The sequence below is a fragment of the Struthio camelus genome, chromosome 7 (genome assembly GCF_040807025.1).
Source record: "Struthio camelus isolate bStrCam1 chromosome 7, bStrCam1.hap1, whole genome shotgun sequence".
In the NCBI taxonomy this organism is placed as follows: Eukaryota; Metazoa; Chordata; class Aves; order Struthioniformes; family Struthionidae; genus Struthio; species Struthio camelus.
In genome coordinates, this window is record NC_090948.1 from 18440771 (window position 1) to 18460653 (window position 19883).

At 38.9% G+C, this 19883-nt stretch overlaps 2 protein-coding genes across 12 annotated transcripts in view; one reads left to right on the plus strand and one right to left on the minus strand.

Annotated features, from left to right (window-relative positions):
• The window catches only part of DNTT (DNA nucleotidylexotransferase), a 151733-nt gene extending 132857 nt beyond the window's left edge, over positions 1-18876 (minus strand). Inside the window, exon 1 of the mRNA XM_068950000.1 lies at positions 18771-18876. The gene's annotated coding sequence lies outside the window, so the exon portion shown is untranslated. The remainder of the gene's footprint in view (positions 1-18770) is intronic.
• BLNK (B cell linker) overlaps positions 1-19883 on the plus strand; it is a 103042-nt gene that overhangs the window by 5055 nt on the left and 78104 nt on the right. For 10 of the 11 annotated variants that reach the window (XM_068949988.1, XM_068949982.1, XM_009677767.2 and 7 more), the window contains exon 2: positions 3642-3704. The exons of the other annotated variant lie outside the window; for it this stretch is intronic. In XM_068949988.1, coding sequence (XP_068806089.1) covers positions 3688-3704 — 17 coding nt within the window. In that variant the 5' untranslated portion in view covers positions 3642-3687. The remainder of the gene's footprint in view (positions 1-3641; positions 3705-19883) is intronic. 11 annotated transcript variants of the gene reach the window in all.

The window sequence follows — 19883 nt, forward strand, 5'->3', positions numbered from 1 at the left end:
TGCCTGCTTTACACCAACCATGAGAACTTAGTCTGCTATCAAGGTTTCTCATCCTTTTTAATTGAAGGAGCATGCCATTTTTTTGAGGAAGAAGTAGAGCATTATGAGATGTTTCTATAATAGTTCCATTTATAACCACATAAGCAGGACAAAATTTAAAATGCTCCTGTATGACTTATTTTTGCACTTTTGCATTGTGTGAATACCCTATTCTCATGCATGTGTAATTAAAAAAAAAGTTTTACAATGCAGATGGATCACAGGCAGACCACAGTTGCTAGGCTGAAAAAGCTAACTTGTTCCACACAGTTAATACATAGCTTAGCTGATACATTATGATTACGCTGTGAACTTCATTATTAGCACGAAAAGTTGTGGTAATTAATCAGCTCAAAACCTTTCATCTTAAAGGAAATCAGATTAACAGAAGATGTAAAAACATCAAAGTCCCCTGCAATTCTACACCAGACTACAAAACTGAAAACTAACGACAGTTGTTCAACAACTGAAACTTCCAGGAAAACTTCAGCAGGCAAGCTGTTAGCTACTGAGTTCATGCTCTGTAAGAGAAGTGTTAGGACCTTACTCTTCCATGTGTACATCAAGTTGTTAATGCTTGTACCTATGCTTACACCACTGATTAAAATAGCTAAGTGATAGGACAGCTACAGCATAACCAACATTTAGTGTTTGGCCGCTCTGTGCGTCAAGGCACGGTGCTGGCAGCCGTTCAGCCCCAGCTCACCTCTGGCCAGCTTGCATAGTGCTAGTCAGCTTCCAGTAGCAGCGACCCATAAGGAGCATGACCTGACCACTGGGTACTACCATCAGCTCTGCAGTCAGCCTATGTACCCGCAGATGCAAGCATCATGCCCCAAAGACAGGGCGCACACACACACACACAAACCATAAAATAACAGCATTAAGCAGTAAGGTTGCAGGATGAAGTACTTGGATGTTAAGAGTGCCAGGACAGGGTTTACCTCTATAACCAGACTTCACCTCCTTTTACATATTACAACAGTCTGTAACTGCTTCTTCATGCACTGCTTTTCCTGTTCCCAAAAACCTGCTTCTTTCCATGCAAAAAGCCTTATGTTTTGTGCACTACTCTGGGCTGATACAGAAATTGTAAGATGCACAAGGCCAAGGCTTGCTGGAAGAGAGGATGAACTCATAGTAACATCAGCTGACTTCTGCCTTGAAGTATCAGATGCTGTCACTGCCCCAGCACAGCACTCTCACCTGGGGCACTACAAGTCACCTGTACGCAACCTGCCGTTGCCTAGGTGCCTGATGTGAAATCCCAGGCTCTGATTTGCAGAAGTGGTGAGAACCGAGAATCGCAACCAAAGTCAGTGGGAGCTCTGCTCAGAAGATAAAAACGCCAGGTTACTGAATATGATATATATGACACCCCTGTATGTGTATATATTATATTTATATATTTTATATGTAAACAGGCCCCAGGTTTGAGTAACGTATAGTACAAAAGAAAGCAGGGAGCACTGAACAGACTGCGATATGTTGAACAGCAGTTCATGACAGTCACATCAGCTTATGTGCTCTGACTGACACTGCATCCTCTAGAAGTACATTGGAAATAAAATGGTGATGGTTCAGTGACCATCACTAAACACAAACAGTGAGGCATCAGCTTGTCATCTACTTGTTTAACAAACTAACAATGTAAAAAGACCAAATTTTCCCTTACACAAAAGGTGCATGCTTGATTAACAGCATAACACAAAGCAAAAGAGAAAAGGAACTCATTGGAGCCAATAATTGGAAATAGATGGGCAAAAGCAAAGAGCAGAAACTATGCATTATCTCGATCCTTCTCCTTTCCTCCAGTGTCAGTACAATGGTGCTAGTGGCGAATTAACACTCCCCACAGCAACCCTCTCACATGTGATGTGATCAGCGATCATATCTGGAAGCCACAATTGCACTGTAAACAATCAGCACTCTCCCAATCATAGAATAAAAGAACAATTTACAAACTCAGATGCAGAAACAATAGTTTATAGACCAAACAAACTGTCTGAATAGCTCAGAAACCCTGACATTAAAAACCAAGCAGATTTATGCTTCAGAATTTTCTGCTTAGATCAAAATAAGTAGATTAAATATTTTATTCTGAACATTTCTAAGGGCAAACAGTTTTAAGGAAAGTATTCTAGAAATAAAGAATTACCTTAGAAAGACCATATAACTATTTCTATGAGAAGAATTTATTTTCACTAATGGCCCTCTGTTAGTCTCTGTGTTAGTCATTACTGCTACAGAAATTTACATCTATAATATAGGGGACAGTCAGCAAGGACTGATAAATGTGTGACAAATGTAACGTTTTCCCTATGTTTTGTACTCCAGAATGTAACAATTTGTTTTAAATTCTAAATGTACTTGCTTAGAACAAACAAGCATTTAAACTGTCACTGATCCAATCCTGGAAAAACCTGGATGCTCACTGTAAGCTTCTTATAAACTGCAGGGAGATCTTGCACACCTATGGGAAGCAGACATCTGCCTTCTTTCTGAGCATCAAGATCATACGTTTAACAGTTTTCCAGAGCTCCGTGGCTCACGTCTGAACTAATGAAATGAATGTATAGGATCTGGTTTTAAAGTTCACTTTGTTAGTGGAGCTGAAACAGATAGACTGAATACTTTAAGTATTACAAATACTGAAACTCATTTCAAGAGCTGCACATCCTTAATGAAAAGAGTTATAGATTTTCTTTCTACTTTGTGTGTAACAGTGCAATTTCTTTGAAAAGCCAGGCTAAAGTATATAACACAGCAATCAATGAGACTTCTAGGACTTTTTCAGCCCAATTCTATTCCTTACTACTTTTTTTTTTAATCAAGGAAATCCAATGTATCTACTTTTTTCTCAGTTACTATTTAGTTTCTGAGATAAGGAGATACTACTTCTGGGCGTTCTTATTTCATTTTACTTTATAATCAACAACAACTTGCTTAGGGGAAAAAAAAGTCATGTTACTGAGAAGAGATCCTGTTTCTGAATACAAATCACTTTCTAGCAATGCCCATCTGTCATGATAACTGAAGGCCTATCCCATGCTCTCATACCACAGATGCACCTAGCCAGAACATCTGCTTCTAGAAATCAAACAGCAGCCAAAGCAGAGTTGGTGAACACGCATGTAAAAATCAGTCTCTCTCTTATCTGGCCTTCAGTTTCCAGAGCAAGCAGCGATGTAGCATTTCCTGGAGTGATGGCAGAGCTACCAACCTGCTTATAATTCTGGCCACCTCTTATTCTATGGCAATTAAATTTCCACAATTTGTTTCTGTTGTGCTCTCTGCTCAATTTATGTTATACTTGCTGCTTCACAATTTCACCTTGTCTACTCCGTTTATGATTTTATCAGCCCTCACCCCCTGTAATCTCTCTTCCAAAGAGAGCAGTAATATTCTGTCTTATCTCTTATGTGGAAGCTACCACCTATTTCTGAGCACTCTGTCCAATATTATCTTCTAGCAATCCATGCCAAGTGGAATATATAAAGATTTCAGAAATCGTATTAGTATTTCCATATTGAAATACTTAAATTTCTTTATATGTAAGTCAAGTTGCATACTTTTACTAATTCTGTTCTTTCTCACCTCAGTTTGGAATGTCTGAATCTGCTGCGGTTGTGGAAAAACTGGGCATGAATGGATCTCAGTTCTTGGTAAGCAAGCCTTTCATCAGGCATATCAGTCAGTCATATTTCAGTGTAAGGCTTGTATTCCTTACAGCAGCAAGAAAGAGTCTGGCATTTTCTTTCTTTGCAGCTGCGTTAGTCAGTTGCTCTGGTTCCACACAAACGAGGTATTTACATCTCTGACTTGAGGAACCTTCTCCTACATAAGTCCCAGCCAGCCCTTCCCCCCCTCCAGAAAGGGTATAGGTGTCTAGAATCACATGCTAGTGCAGACATGGGAAGGAATGTCTCCTATGAAAAATGACTCAGTTTTTCTTTAAGAAGCTATATACTTTATAGTTACTCTTTATGGAAAAGCTTTTCCATAGAACTTACATGATTAAAAACATCTACTACATGAATTTTACATTGTTTACACAGGCACAGGGAAAAATGTCTAAAAAATTCTGAGTTTCCTTTCCACTGAAGTCTACAGAGTTTTTTTTGCATAAGGATGTGGTTAAATTGCTCTCAACTTAGCAATTAGAAAGGAACAGAATAAGTCCCAGTACTGGAGCAAGCCTAGTGCTAGGGCAGTTCCTCCCCCACCGATTCCATTCATTGAGTTATTGAAGTAAGAGACCTCTAAGACCTAGTTTAAAGGTAAAATAATTGTTTAAAGGTATTTATGCCCTGCAGAGAAACTGTGTTTGCTTGGCACTTTGTTACTCAGAGCTGTTTGCTGGGTGCAGTAGGAGTTATATCTGCTGGTTATGTTAACAGAAGCCCCCATCCTGCAAACTGATTAATTAGAACACAATTATTCAGGTGCATGCAGGTTTACTGTAATATTGCATGGCCAAAGTGTAAAACTGGGATTTACTAACTGCTTGTACTGCCTGAGGTCTAACAAAACAGTCAGAAATATAGACTGGTTCCTGTTCTGTTCATACATCATAAATTGCTAAAGACCCAGTAGTCACAGCATCTTAATGCTGCGTGAGGAGGCTTGAAGTTAAAGCTAAAGGTGCTTGTGCTGGCTCCTTCTACCTGCTGCAAGTAGCACCATACCACAGCAGTGGGAAAGCATATGAGAAATTTTTAGACATTAGTGGTAACCTAATAAAATATAAGTGAAAAAAGCAAAGAGGAACCATGGGTGACCTTTGTAAGATGCTCTGTGACAGGATATTTAAAAAGCAATATGTTTAAAAGTGAAAACATTTGCTAATATGCTCTCCAAACTATATATTTTTTATTTTGCACTGCAGAAAACATGGCAGTATGTGTGGTGCAATGAGCTACATCCATTTTTCATGTCATTGTACAAAAAGGAGACAGGTCTCCCATACATAAGACTCTTAAAGCTTTCATGCATTCTTTAATTGAATTGCTCAGTAGCTTTGTCAGCATGATAAATCTCTAATAAGCTGTGCTTGAAACAGAATTAATTATGACAATACTGAAAAAAGAACGATTCAAAAACCTATATTGTCAGGATGTTTTTGGTATCATTAATAGCAATATTTGACTAACTACCAGATACTGTTCTCTATGTACAAGCTGATATGTACGCTTGTAAGTACATAAAGCAATAGCCTATTTGTCTATTCCAAGCTCCTGGCCTAGTATACAAGGACATTGCCATTCCCTAACTGTAAGGGATCTTCTGGTTTGTACATAGATGTCAGAATTTGTAATTCCAAACACTCAATTACTTTTATTACTTTTGGCAAGTACCTTAGCTTTTGCAGCCTAATTTATCATTCAGGAATAGTGAGACTGATTTACTTCACTGCACTCTGGCTATTGCACATGTGGGTATAGAGGCAGATGTAGCTCTTATGCCGTGTACGAACAGTGTGCCTGCCCAATGCTAGATTGGTATTTAGTACTTAGATGAAGGGATGTTTTTATTAAGATCTCTGCTTGGTATCTTCAGACAGAAGATTCCCTCCTAATCAGGCAGGGAGAGAAGAGGGAAGCTACCTGTGGTGTCTTCCCTGCAACTGTAATGATCTTTTGCCCACTGTACACTCAGGTAGACACAGCCTTCTGCTTTGCCTTTGCTTGGGTTGAAAGCCAATCCTTTGCTGTGCGCCACTGCAGAAAGCACATCAGGGTTCCTGAAAAGGCCGAGAAGAGCACAAGCTCTCACTGAAACAAGAGCTACCTTAATGCCTCCCAGTAGCCTCGTACAATTCCCAAATGAGTCTTTGGTAGTGTAATCTTCACAAACAGTATTATAAAAAACAACTTACAAGGTACATTCCTGGAAAGCAATCTCGTGTGACACTTACCACAGCATATAGCCACCAACGCACCAGCTGTGCCTGTTTCCTGTGTAGGTTCAGAAGGGGCACAATCCTTTCAATTTTTTCCTTTTAAATTGTTTAATTTGAAAATGCTTTCAAAAGTTCAGGAAATGCTGCAATAAGTAGTTATCCTAAAGCTTACCACAACTATTGTGAACTTCCTAGAGAGGGCTTCCTGTGCCGTGTACACTTCATATCAAATGCAAGTTATATTTTATTTGAAAATAAGTCAGATGGATTTGTTAATACTAAGGTTTTTTGAAGCTTAAAACATTCGGTCAAGACATGCATACACTATAATGCCATACATGCGATAAGATGGCCACAACACCTTCAATCAATTTTGACTGGTTTCAGAATAGGAATCAAGTAATCAACATTTAGATAGCTTTCTTTGAAGATTTCATGTCTTTGAGTGGTTAAAGGACAACCACTTTTATAGTAATATTACTTGGTACGTTTATAAAACAAACGTTTCAAACTGATCTATTATAGGAAAAACATAACATGCATTTTTCATGAACTTAGAAATAACTCTTCCTTTACACTTCTGAGGAAGCTAAAGATGCAAAGGGATAGTGCATTAGATCTGAAGTGTACTGTGCAGTTTCATTTTCCTTTTCTATCAATAGTACTATACTTGTGGTAGCTATTCAACATGCTGGTCACATCTGAATGATGCTAATCTGGTCCTAATGTGCAAATCAGCATTTAGCCACAGCTGCACTGCACAGAGCATATTATGTTCTACTGCTTTTTGAGGTCTGAATTTACTGCACTGTTTCTGCTTTTCTCTTCCGAGTTGCTTGTTTCATGTTATTTTTAATTCATTTTTATATTTCCAGCAACAGACTGAAAAAGGCCTAAAAATCAGTGAATTTTGAGCCAAACTTGAGAACTAACAGACAGTATACTTTCTTATTGGATATATACATAGAAATATATTAAAAGAAAGCTTGAACATAGCAAGAAATAAGAGAAATACATAAAGGCGGTCTAGAATCAGGATGTCTGACCATTTTGCTGTTTCAAAAGGTGCTTTGAATAGCATGGCTGGAATATAAGTGCCTGTTTTGGGGAGTGCCAAGCCTATTTTCTTCACTAATACATTAGGGGTTTGGGAGAGTAAAGGACTGTACTTTGTCTCCCTGTGGAGGATTTGTGCCCCTCTGCCAGTGTCAAACACCTCCAGAGCTTCCCAGGTTCAACTCACTGAGAATGTACTTTGACATGCATTTATGTTAACATTAATCCTGAGAATAAGCCATGCTTGCCTCGCTTGGATGCTCCTTGCCTTCCCTGCAGGAAAGCAGCAGCAGGCAAGGGGCAAGAACACCACCTCCTTTTTCTAGTGGCCAGAGTAACTGAAAATACCATATCTGCAGCTCCTCTGCAGGCACCTGGATGCCAGAGTCCCACAAGTCCTAAACCACTTCCTCAGCTTCAGTGAAGACACCATCTCCACTCTGCAGTCACAGTACCAGGAATGATATTTCAGTGGCATGGGGGAAGGACAGGCAGAAGGATAGATTAAAGTTGCTTTGGGCTCCTTGGGTATCTATCAGAAAAGAGCTAAGCAGCATCAAGGACTGTTCAATTGGATTTGACATCCACCTCTGCACACTTAGCTTTGGAAATAAAACATGGACTGCAAGTTTCCTGAGGAAAACAATGCTATGTAGGGTCCTACCTAAACCACGAGCACACAATTTGTTAGAAACTCACCAACTACTTTGTCATGACCTAATGCCTTGGGCAAGGACTAAGAAACTCTTGCAGTGTTTTCCCCACGCACCAAGCGTGTTGAAGATCCCTGCCAACACTGCAACTAAGGTGAAGGCTGCAGCACAGGCCAGTCAAGAGCTTGCATATAGGCAAGATCTAGAGAAACATGACAAAAGTTGCCACAGTATCTTCAGTGTGAGCCAATCTCTCAGGCTGGTTTGTGACAGCTCAATGCTATAAATCCATAGCCGATGTTATTTAACTGCCCTCTGCTTATCACGGAAAGTCATAAAAAAAAGGGGCTTTTCTGTCATCACACAACCTCAGTAGCAAAGTTCTGGGGTGCCCAAGGTTTTTATGCAAATATAAGTGATCTTAGCACCGTCCATCCTGTCTTTGGCAAGCATGCAAGGTCTCCGAGGCAAAAGCAACAATTGTTCATACAAGAGTACTGTTATAAGAAATAAATATTTTCAGCTGCAAAACATAAGGCCACCTAAGTGCATGAAGTTCATTGCTTTTTTGCAATTTCTATTCCTTCAATACTTTTCTCCCATTCACATTTAGCTACCATCTTGCACATCCCTGCTCCCCTTTCCCCAGTATGCTTGGCCTGTGCCAAGGCCCATGGGTTTTCCTCCTTTCCTTTCTTCCTGGAAAGACGCCCCCCCCAATTAGAGGCAGCGGAGCTGGCTCAGTTATGAAAGGTATTCTTTCAGAAAGGCCTCCCTTTCCAGGTATTTCTCCAGACTCACCTTTTTAACAAAGGGCCTAGATCCTGGTAGGAGCCAGGTGCCCCAAGAAGAGTTGAACTTGACTGCTTTCTAGGTCATTTTGAACATCACCATCCAGTATGCAAGGAGGGGGTTGTTTCTGTTTCTAACTAAGTAGGAAGCTAGTTCTTAAAAGTAGAATTATGGTAATTTTAAGAAGAGGACAACAGTAAGAAAAATACCACAGAAAAAAGGCAAAGCATTGCTAAACGTACAAAGCAATCCAAAACAAAGAATGACTTTAAAGAGATCTTAAGATCAGAGTGTGGCAGATGCACTCAGCTGTAAAACGTGTCCATTCTATCAGTCATCTTCAATTAAAGAGTCAGGTACAAGAGCAATACATATTCATGTTCTTTTAACAAAGCATAAGACATCTGTGAAGTAAAAGCAAAAACTGCATATTTATCCTTAATTCATCCAAAAAGATAAATATGAAGATAGGTTATTGAATGTAGATATAATCTGAAGTCTATGGCACCATGAAGTTATGCATCATCTTAGCCACATAGCACAGCTTATCTTAGCCATGAATTTATTCATGTAAAAATGTATTAAGCTAATATTAATAAAGCAAACACTCAAAATTTCAGGTTCAGGTACCAAGTCAACAAGCACTGTTACCAGAAGACCATGAAAGTTTGATTAGAAACTGAATTCCTATGCAGTTATTTATTCATTTTCCTGCTAAGTATCTTCAAATATCTCAGAAGTAGCTTTTGAAGGAAGCTGATACTAATATAACTTTCTAAAGCCATAATCTAGCCATGCAATCCTGCTGTAAAAAAAATCCTGAGCCAATGCAAAAGTATTCATTGCAGGACCGGGTCCTTAATTTTTATAGTGATAGCAGCACTTTTCTATTCACATTCCAAATGCTGCTGCCAGAAGTGATTTGAACATAAATTTGTTTTATGCAGTAGCTGCAAATGTGCTTGTCTGCTTTCCAGTCCTTAAAGCTCTGACAAAACAATCAAATTCTAAATGTCAAATTATTCATAATTATATTATATATAGATTAAAGGAATATCTTTTGATGCAGAGTTCTTTGTTCTTAAAGTTTACTGATAATTAAGTGTTATAAAACCTTTGAGTTTTGTGAACCTTTTGGATTCAAGGAACATAGAAAGGACTGAGAATTTGTGGAAGCTTAAGCCATTCTATCATAGTTTCCAACCTGGACTTTGTAAGCCCTGAGCTGAAAAAGAGAAAGACTCCAGAGTCTCAGGATTTCAGGTTTTGAACTTCTGTTTCTGCTTTGTTCAGACATCCCAGTTACATAGATGTAACCTCCCCCTCCCCACAAAGCTCATTTTAGGAAAAACAGTGGTTTCTTGTCTTTAGAGATAATGTGATGTGAAGAATCTGGCTTTGGTGCTTTTGTACTCCTTCCTGAAAAATCAGGAGCTTTTACAATGCATTTAAGTTGGAACTTCATAACACTAATGCCTGAAATCATTAGTCACTTTTAAAAATCTAGCCAGAAACTATAATCACTTTCCCATTGTGAAATACCAGCTGCTAACCATTTCAGAAATTCTCCTGTAGTCCCTAAAACATCACAATTCAGTCCACCTATTCTCCTTTAGCTATTTCCAATACAGGGCTATAAATCCCTAATTGTGTCCTCTTTTAGACTTGGAGGCAGATGAATATGGGAAGCTGATACTAGTGACAAGTTCCTTTATTCATTATTTATCTCTCTACAGACTGATATTACATTAAAAAAGACAGAAAAATATCACTAGGCAGTACCACTAAGTTGTATAAGGATTATTTAATGAATTAATTTTTAATTTCAGTGAGCAAGTTGCACAGGAAGTCAGCAAACAATCTCATGCAGATCAGTCAGCAGGTTCTCTTTTCTTTCAGTCCCTACTTCTCTTTACATATATATGCATATGTATGAAGGGACCAGAATTCATCATTATACATTGGTTGTTCCATCTGTAGCACTGCAAAGCTACCAAACTGGACAACTAAACTGTAATTGTGGTTGCCCAAATCTCACTTGAGAGAGCAGTCAGAAAGCACTAGCAGATTGTGGCTTATTGTAGAAGCATTTAAGGAAGTGATACTTCATGCTTTTCTTCTAAGGAAGAACTAGATTGGAACAACCAATGAGAACTTCCCACACATACATATTCCGAAAAGGACACAGGTACAAGATGGGCATTCACCCTTCTGGCAGAGGGGTGGGGAAAAAAATAATCCTCATGAACACAAGTTCTGCAGAAGCAGTTGGCTTTCAGAAGTTAAGAGGACTTTACAGAAGAACGAGAAAAAAACTGAACTAATGGCAGGAAATGCTAATCAATGTCTAAGTTGCATTTCCTTTTGTACATAGTGCTTCCTGTCAACCCAGAATGCCTGGATTAGAGAATCAAAAACAAAATCCCTCGTTCGCACTGTACATCCACAGCAGTTTGGTACACAAGCTGTTTTATCAAAGCCAATGCTGGTTCTGTGAAAGTGTGAGTTACACCAATAATTGCAGGAACAAGAAAACTGAAAGAGCTGAAAATATATCAGTAGCCATCAGGTGTCTGCAGGGAAGAAAGCCTGAGCTGAGCTGGGCGTTCTCACAAATTCTTTAATTCAATCATGGAAACAGTAAAGGACTTGTTTGTTTGGGGATCTAAATTCTTTTGTAGAAATTAAACTTTCTGATATATCAGAATTTCTAATTTACTCTCTCAATATCAATTTTGATGACTGGAGAGCTTCCCTAGGTAGTACTAGTACTTTAAGATAGAAGAGAAATACTAAAGTGTAGTGACTGTGCAGTGGAAGAACAGCAGTGAGGGCATTAGGTTATGCACATAGCCATCTCACTGGTGAGACTGAGCTTGTAACTCCATGGCTCTTTAGCACTGTGAAAATGAAAGGAAGTGTATTTGAACTGTGTTGCTCAGTGTTCAATCTAGCCAAACACTTGCAGAGCTCCCAAGGACAATGCAGTCACATTGATTTAATTGTCTCATTGAAGTGGGGGCTGTAGTGCTCTTAGCCTGGAAGATATTTCTAAAGGTTTTTGATGAAATATTTTTCTGCAGCAAAAGCTAAAACCAGCCAAATACTATTGATTCATATGAAGCAGCACAAACAAGGTTAAACCAATTCTGTAAAGGAGTTTTTCCTCAGACAGGGACAGCTCTTAGGGCTCCGTTTGGCTGGGAAAGCTACATGTGTGCAACTCCACTAAAAACAGAAATCAGGAGAATCAGACAGTGCAGCAGAGAGCAATGGCACCTCAGGAACAGAGCAGGGGAACTCTGAGGTTACAAGTTGTTTATTTCCACTGTATCCAGAAAGAGACTTTGATTTTTCATTGTAAATACAGGATTGCACCAAGTATTGCAGCTGGCTTTAGCCTAAGTTTTCATTCCAAGCAGAGGGAACCTGGAAAGGCCCCTCATATTGATATGATTCCGGCACTAGCATCACCAGTAGGAGATGAAGAATTTCCAAGGAGATACATTTTGAGCTGCTATGCCTGTTGAATTAAAACAGGATTAATGGGCGTCCTGATTGCAGAAGTCAGAGATGGCTATAAAGAATAAAAAATAAAGAGAAAAGAATTAAAGCAACTTTAATTCCCCTAAAGAGCAGGGAGAAGTACATTTTTGCTGGAACATCTTCCAAATCTGTTTGGATACTGTCTGCTACTACAAAATTACTAAACGCAAAGTGACAAACTAAAGCGAAAAACTACTGTTATTCCCAAGGCAACATCCACACAGGTAGTTACATGAGGATGATTATGCCAGTACAGTTCTGCTGACAATTTCTCATGGTCGTGCTTGTAGCCACAGTAACCTGAGCTCATTTTGCTAATGCCGATTGAGCTCTTATGGCTATATTAAGATGCTTAACATAGCTAAAAATGAAAATCCATGAACTCAGCATTGCTAAACCACAAGAAAACAAAACGGAGGCAGATAAAGACCAAATTACCAAGTGTCAGGGGGTTTCCCTTAGTAAAATGAAGCCATCCTCGATTCCACCCCAGCATTGTATCATCTATTCTGAATAAGCATATAGCCAGAAAAAAGATGCACAGAAAGCAGGAACTTTTGAAAAACTACAAGTTTAGTGACTGAGTAGTTTCAATGTAATTTTTTTTTGATTTAAAATGATCAGCAGCAGATGACTTGCACAACCTCTCAGTTATCAACATACTGCAACAAAAGCCTACAGCCATTCCTAGAATGGCTCAGCAGAGCTTATTAAAATATTTTTCAATCTATCCATGTCTAAAAACTCATGGAATTCACCCACATTAAAAAACATATGAAAATAATTGCAGAGATCTTTCATTAGTGAGTGTTCCCAGTGCCAGCTCTGGGCCTAAGCACAGACTTCAATATTGGAGAACCTAGCCTGAAGTTCCAGTTGCATTGCTGAAAAACCACATCATACACTGAAGCTCAGAGAGAGAAGCTGGAAAGATATTAGAATTCCCAGAGCACCCACCAAACCAGCCTTTAGAAGAATTTGAATGACTGGAATACCAAAGGATAAAGTTTATGCAAAATTCCCATTATTGTGGCAAATGGAGAAACATAGCTTGTCCTCATAAGGTACTTCGGTTTCCTCTAGGTATTATTACCTGCAGTGTTTGGGTTTGCATTAAGAAAATAAAAACAGAACTCCCACTACATGTATTTCAAATTATTAATTAGTATCCATGAGACCTGCTGCAGAATGTTTTTTAGTTTGTGCTTTTCTTTCTATTTCCACCAGTTTCTATGCAGTTGGGATTTTTGGCTTAACAGTTTAACTCTTTTATCCCTTGATATTTTTAAAAGTGTAGATTGCCTTCAAATATGTCATTGTCTGTAGCTATTACAACATAGGCATGACAGATAATAATTTGAAGAGGATAAGATTGGTTAAAGACGTTCAGGGCCTTGCAGCTGCCCTGGGTTGACTTGTCATGGTATGGCCCTGATCATAGATTAAAATTTCCCCCCCCCATTTAACTTCCCCATTTACTAAGACATTATTTGATCAGCATAATATAAGTAGCCAGTGTGCTTAACCACCTGAATGCATGAAAAGTATAGGAATAAGTAACAATACAAATAGTACAAATCAGTTGCTAAAGAAGTTACAAACACCAGGTTACAAACGTATATTTGATATTTATAGCTGACAACCTATTTTACTCACACCTACCCATGGAATAGGTTGACATTAGCACCATTTTTGGTGGCTTGCCCTGAATCTCGTTTCCCATGAGGGCAGAAGCATATATTGCCACAGTTCATTTGCGCATTAGATTGCTCAGCTCCTGTGGTATATAACAGCAGATTAGAAAACGGTCTATACATGCCACTATCACACTGTAAGCAAGAAATTCTTGACTGTTTTTCCAAAAACCAAACAAAAACCCCGACCTCTTACTCACTGCAGTGTTTTTGGTGCAGCTGGTACAAAGAGTACCTGCAATGTATCTGTGCAAACAGAGCACTGCATTTTAAAGAGGCAATAGGAGAAAGGACAAATTACAGAGTCTGCAAGCATGATGGTATTGTACCCAAAGCCCCAGGTTATGCTTAGTCTTGACATGCACACATGCACCTCCCCACCAGAAAGTCCTCTACTAACAAACTTACCACTCCTTTTCTAGACATCCACCATGCATTATTTATAGTGTTCTCATTTCTTCCTTTTCCCTGTCCAATTAAATTTTCTTGAACTGTACAGTGTAGTGCTACATTTTCTGTTGGGTCTTGAAGGATTTGTGTGACTATGCCCATGAATAAATTCATGAACATAAGAAACTGAGAATCTCAGCAATTAGGTCATTGGAGGTTTTCTGGAGTTTTTCCTATAGTCTTTGTCATAACCCAAAACATCACATTGATTCCAAAGGGGAGAAACATCCATTTGGGCAGGACAGATAAAATGGGTAAAATCCAACATTCACAGGCAATAGCTGGATTTCCATAACAGAAGTATGAAATATGGCTCCAAGGCAGAGAATTTCTTGAATGTTTTTGCCTTTGTTGAGTTTCAGTTTGAAGTAAGCCACGTTCATGCAAAATTGGAAGTGAATTTTAATTAGATAAAGCCAAATAGAGCCACTTTTGTCATGCTAAATTGACTTCAAGTCCACAGACACTCCCCATAAGCATGGGGAGTGAGAGACAGTCAACACAACCATCACAACACTCATCATCGGAATGTGTACCTGCTGATATACGCATATGCATGTGCTATGCATTAAATCTTCCTCATACATCACAGCAAGAAGCAGTGTTCATTTTACAAACATAACAAGGGGGAATGCCATGATCCTTTATTTGGCAGATGATGTAACAGGAAAAGAGGGGGAAAAAATTACACCTTTACTTCAGGTGTATCATAACAGATGTTTCAATATGTTGCTCTAATTCCCTGGCTGTGCAAGTAGAGTGAGAGAGTACTACAGGAAACTTAAATAGGAATGTTTACTTGTTATTTTTCTGGAATAGAAATAAAATAGTTTGTTAGCATTATATAGGAGGTACACACCATTATGGGTTGTAGTAATTTATAAGGAGAAATTTTGAGAAAGATTTTATTTACCCAAGTCCGCATGTATGAAGAGAAAACTGAATTCTTCCCTCTACCACAGTATTGAGAAAAATAAGTGAAGATAAAAATTAACTACAGCATTCTATGGCCATGTTACTTTATCAGGTAGATAAGCCTAAGTTTAAGAAGTTGGGTCAATAGAAGATACTTCCTATATTCTTTGTTTAGATTTTAACTGTAACAGAAATGGCTAAAATAATTGGATTCTGTAATTGAAGAGATACAATCATTGCTAATATCTTAGTTGTTAAAGTTAACATGAGAAGGCTTGTTGGCAAGTAGTTCTTGCCATTTTTGTCAAAAAATAAGGAAGCTGATGTAATTAGAATTGACTAGTTTATCTACTAAAGGACTTTTCAGGTGGCTACAAGCAAAATAAAATGGCAGGGCTTAATTTGATATGAGTTATTAGCTGTGCTTTTAACCCAATGGTGGATTAACTTCTACTATAGATGCCAAATTTGTCAGCATTTATTAACTGAGACACTTCAAGTCAAAAGTGTTTCTCTTTCTGTTCTTTTTCTCTATTTTAGAGGTGTATATACCTGGTCATAAGGATGGCTATTATACGGTCATACACTGTCCATTATTGCCTCTTGATTTTCATGAGCCCATAGCGTCACTGAGAACACAGCATATGATTTTTATATTAATGCTCAATGCTCATTCAATTTTTATTTGCTTTTGCATGTAGATAATAGAACATGACAGTCAATCTGCACTTTAAATTGCTTTAAACCCTTGATTAAAGGATCTGAAGTGACACATAAGCAAAAACAATATTCACTGAAAGTTAAATTTCAATATTAGTCAGAAGCTAGTGGGTGAGCAAGGCAGAGAAGAGTCAACAAGCAATGACTTCCCCCACAAAGGGATTACTCCCACAAGACAACTGAGGTTGGAAGCCTAATTTGAAATGGACATGCAAATAGTCTCTTTTGTGCTAGTATAAATATCACCACTGGCTTTCAGATACCATTACAATGGAGTACAACAGTAGAACTGATTTCACATGTGCATATTGTATCCCCAAAGTGAGCTTTTGCCATGTGATTCTTCAGAAGCTACTAGGATGTAAAAGAACATTTGTATGTACAGTTTTGACCTCTTCTCTTGCTCTCTGCCTATGAATCACTCAGCTAATTTACCTCAACATTCAAAGAGTCTCAATAGCTTTCAGAGCTCAACAGAAAAAAGCACACGTCCATTTCTTTCCCCTCCCACAAACTCCACACGAACTGGGCAATAGATTTAAATATATACTGCTCCAAAATGGTCAAATGGTACCTGACTGAAATTTAAAGTTTAACATTTCATGAACTGCCAGGACACAAAATGATTTCTGTACATCACTGGAAATTCAAGAATGCTTTTAAAAGTTTAATCTTGGTTGTCAACAGCTTGTTGGATCATCTACTTGCAAAATCTTGGAACACAACTATTTTAGACACCAAGTATATATCTGTTTCCTACGTTGCAAGAACCACACTTGCCAACTACTGTAATTTGGCCAGCTAGGCAATAAAATACAAGTGATAGGATCATGTTTTAAATCACTGGAAATTGGTTTCTAAAAGAGGCTTATCTATGAAGCATACTTACATACATTTATAGATGTTCCACTATATAGTGGATTTTTTAAGAAACAACCTGCACTTCATTGCCCTGTTCACAAATAGCACAGGTCACTTCAAAAGTGACAAGAACAGCTGCTTGATGTCCATTTCCAAATGGTATCTAATGCTATAAAATCAACACACAGCACAATAAGTTATAAAGTCTGAATGCTTAAGAGCTTTGGGAACTTCAGAAGTGGATACAGACTTTGCTGACATGAAGAGAAAGGACCAATATTTTCAAAGACTCAGAATATTAAGGGGAGGGAATGAAAAGTATGTTGGGGTGCCCCAGGCCTTTGAACAAGCACTCAGATTCAGCATAAAATCCAAATGAATAAAATATTTGAGTTTAAAGATCAAGCAGCAATATAGAATTAGAGAAGATACAGATATTATAGTTTATGCACTAATTTTACAGAGAAATAAAATATGCCCATGAACACCAGGAACTTTGTTAATCCTAATATAATTAGTCCCTTAGCCAAAAGCAGATCTCTTTTGCTACTGAAATGCAACTGATAGTTAACACGTACTAAATTGATACACACCAGTGACAAACAGGTCATTATATTGTTAAATTTCATACCAGAACAGATGATTAGAAGTTTTCAAAGCAGCCTCTTACTTCTTTCTCACTGGCATAATCTTTTTAGCACACAGTATCTAAGCAAAAGGACATTACACCTCTCCAGGTAAGTCCCTCTCCACCTTTGGAGCCTTCTCCACAGCAATCTATCATCCAGCAACAGCATTAGCATCAGGTATGTTGCACTGACAGAAGACAGTGTTTATTCCATTAGACCAGAATGGATTTTAATTAAAACCATTTAAGCACACTGACAAATTTAATGGTGTTCTGAGGCAGGGGAAGAGTTAAGTCTACAGGATGTCTTTCCAGTTTCCAAATTAGGGAAAGGAAGGGGGGGATGTTTAAATCAAGCCAAACAGTGAAACTAGAGCACTACATGAGGAGTATAAGACAGTATGGAAGAAGACATGGCAAGTCTATCTCAGTATACAGGGGAGTACTTTCAAAATTAAACAATTCAGTAGACTTAGACATGGACATACAAAGTTGTTAGTTTAATGTAAATACTGCAAGGAGCTTATAGTATAGTTTATTTCCAAACCAAAGGCAGACAGCTATTGGAGCGTTCAGAGCTGCCAAACACAAGCAAAGTCACCATCCAGTTTCCAATTCACCAAGGTCATTTATTCTTAATAAGTTTAGCTACTTTCAGTTCCATTAGTGAATTTTAATGTGCTTACAATTATGCATCTGGTCTTTCTTAATCTTTCAGATGATTCTCATGGATAAGTTCTAAGGTCTTAAGATTGCTATTGCAGTTTGAAGATCGCTGACTGCCTCTGCCGTAATACTTGCTTTGCTTTGAGAGGCAAGACAATTCTCACATGCTTTCTGTAGTTTTTTTCAAGCTAAGCTATTTCCCAGCATTTTTTGATATAATTATAATTCTTGTCCAGATGCAGGAAAGCAGAAGGCAGCTGCTTTGCAGGCAGTGTCAGCAGGGAGCATTCCTGCACAGTTCCCAGGCCCTTGGCCAACAGGGGCTAGCTATACAATGGGGGCCTGAAGTCCTCCACTTTCTGCATTTCTTCAAGATTGATCCAAACAGCCTGAGACACCTAGGGAGGCTCTGTATTTAATTTGTTCTGTATAGCAGCACTTAAGTAGTCTTATGGCTTAACTTTCCCCCAGTAACAAAGGTCTCCACCAGCCTCACCTATCAGTGACTGTAGAATTGATTCCTGCTGTGCTGTTTCCTGTTGCCTTTTTCAGCCTCCCTCATGGGAGCATGATGGAAACTGTTAATACCCAGAAACTAGACAGAACTTTGTTTTTAACATAGTGCACAGAGCATCTTGCACTGATATGTGCCTCTGCTGACATTCTCCAAGAGCACACTCTTCCAGCTAAGTCAATATTCAAATGCCAACACACCACAACCATCTTAACCGTTGTCTTCCTCAGTTTCCTCATAAACAAATCAGATTATCTGAAGGGCACTTTCATAGCTGCTTAGAGGGCCAACACTTCCCCTTCCACCTCCCCCTTTTACTAGCTCTTGCACTCACCAAACCATGAAGGAGCTGTATTCATCCAGATGGAAACTTCTTTTCTTCTTTCATAGGGTTATTTTCCAGCTTCACTAAACTAGCCTGTCACATGATTGCTCACATTAGCATGGAGGAGAAAGTACACTGCCCAGAGAATATACCTCTGCAGGAGGTTTAAAACAGCAGCGGAAACACAGTCTCAGTGTGAGATTACACAGAAGCCAGAACAGCATAAGACACCATAGCCACTAGCAGCAACACTAGTCCCACCACCAACTATCTGTTTATTCTCCCCCTCCTTTTATAGACAGAGGCTTCTTTTAGTGCCCACCCCAACTATTGGCAAGCAGCCTCAACTGATTTAGCCATCAGAAAAGCAGCTCACTAAAAGCCCTAATAATTTGCAGCTGGTTCAGCTCACAAAAGTTTTGGTCAGAGCAGGAGACTCTCCCAGATGTAGGGAGGTCCCTGTACTCCTGCTTCAGCAGGAGCCTGGTAGACTTAGCCACGGTGAAAAGGTCTGCTAATGTAAGGAAATACCAGGTAGCAAAAATAGATTGTTTAATTAGGAAAAGATGAGCTAGAAAGGAGCTACCCAAACCACATGGCTAAGGGTAAGCCTTGTTTTGACAACTGCACAGATATATTGTTTTAATAAGCTGGACTCAAAGAAAAGGGCTCTGCTTGACTCAGACAACCTGGGTGCCATTATTGGGAAGAGACTTAGGTGGCTGGAGGCTGCAGCTGGCCTCAGATGTGGCCCGGTTGAAGGGCAAGATTAGAAAAAGAAGCTAACTGTGAATCCTGTGAGGTGCCACTATTAAACTGGGTTCCAAACTTGTCAGCAGTGAAGCACGTTCCTATGCTAGGCTGGAGTCCTGCTTCAATATGGGAAAGGTCACGTCCTAAAATGCCAGTGCTGCTTCCAGCAGAGTCCAAAGTGGAGGATGTTGCTGCAGTGTTTTCTGCTTCTTGGAGATCTCAGGTCACTGGCATTTTAACTACTAGGTAGAAATATTTTTCCAAGCCTTTAATTCTTAGAGCTGGCCCAAAATGGAACTTCTGTTCTTTGGAAAAGCCTGACATTTCAACATTTCCATTTGTTCTGGATCAGAAGGAATAGTTGTAAAA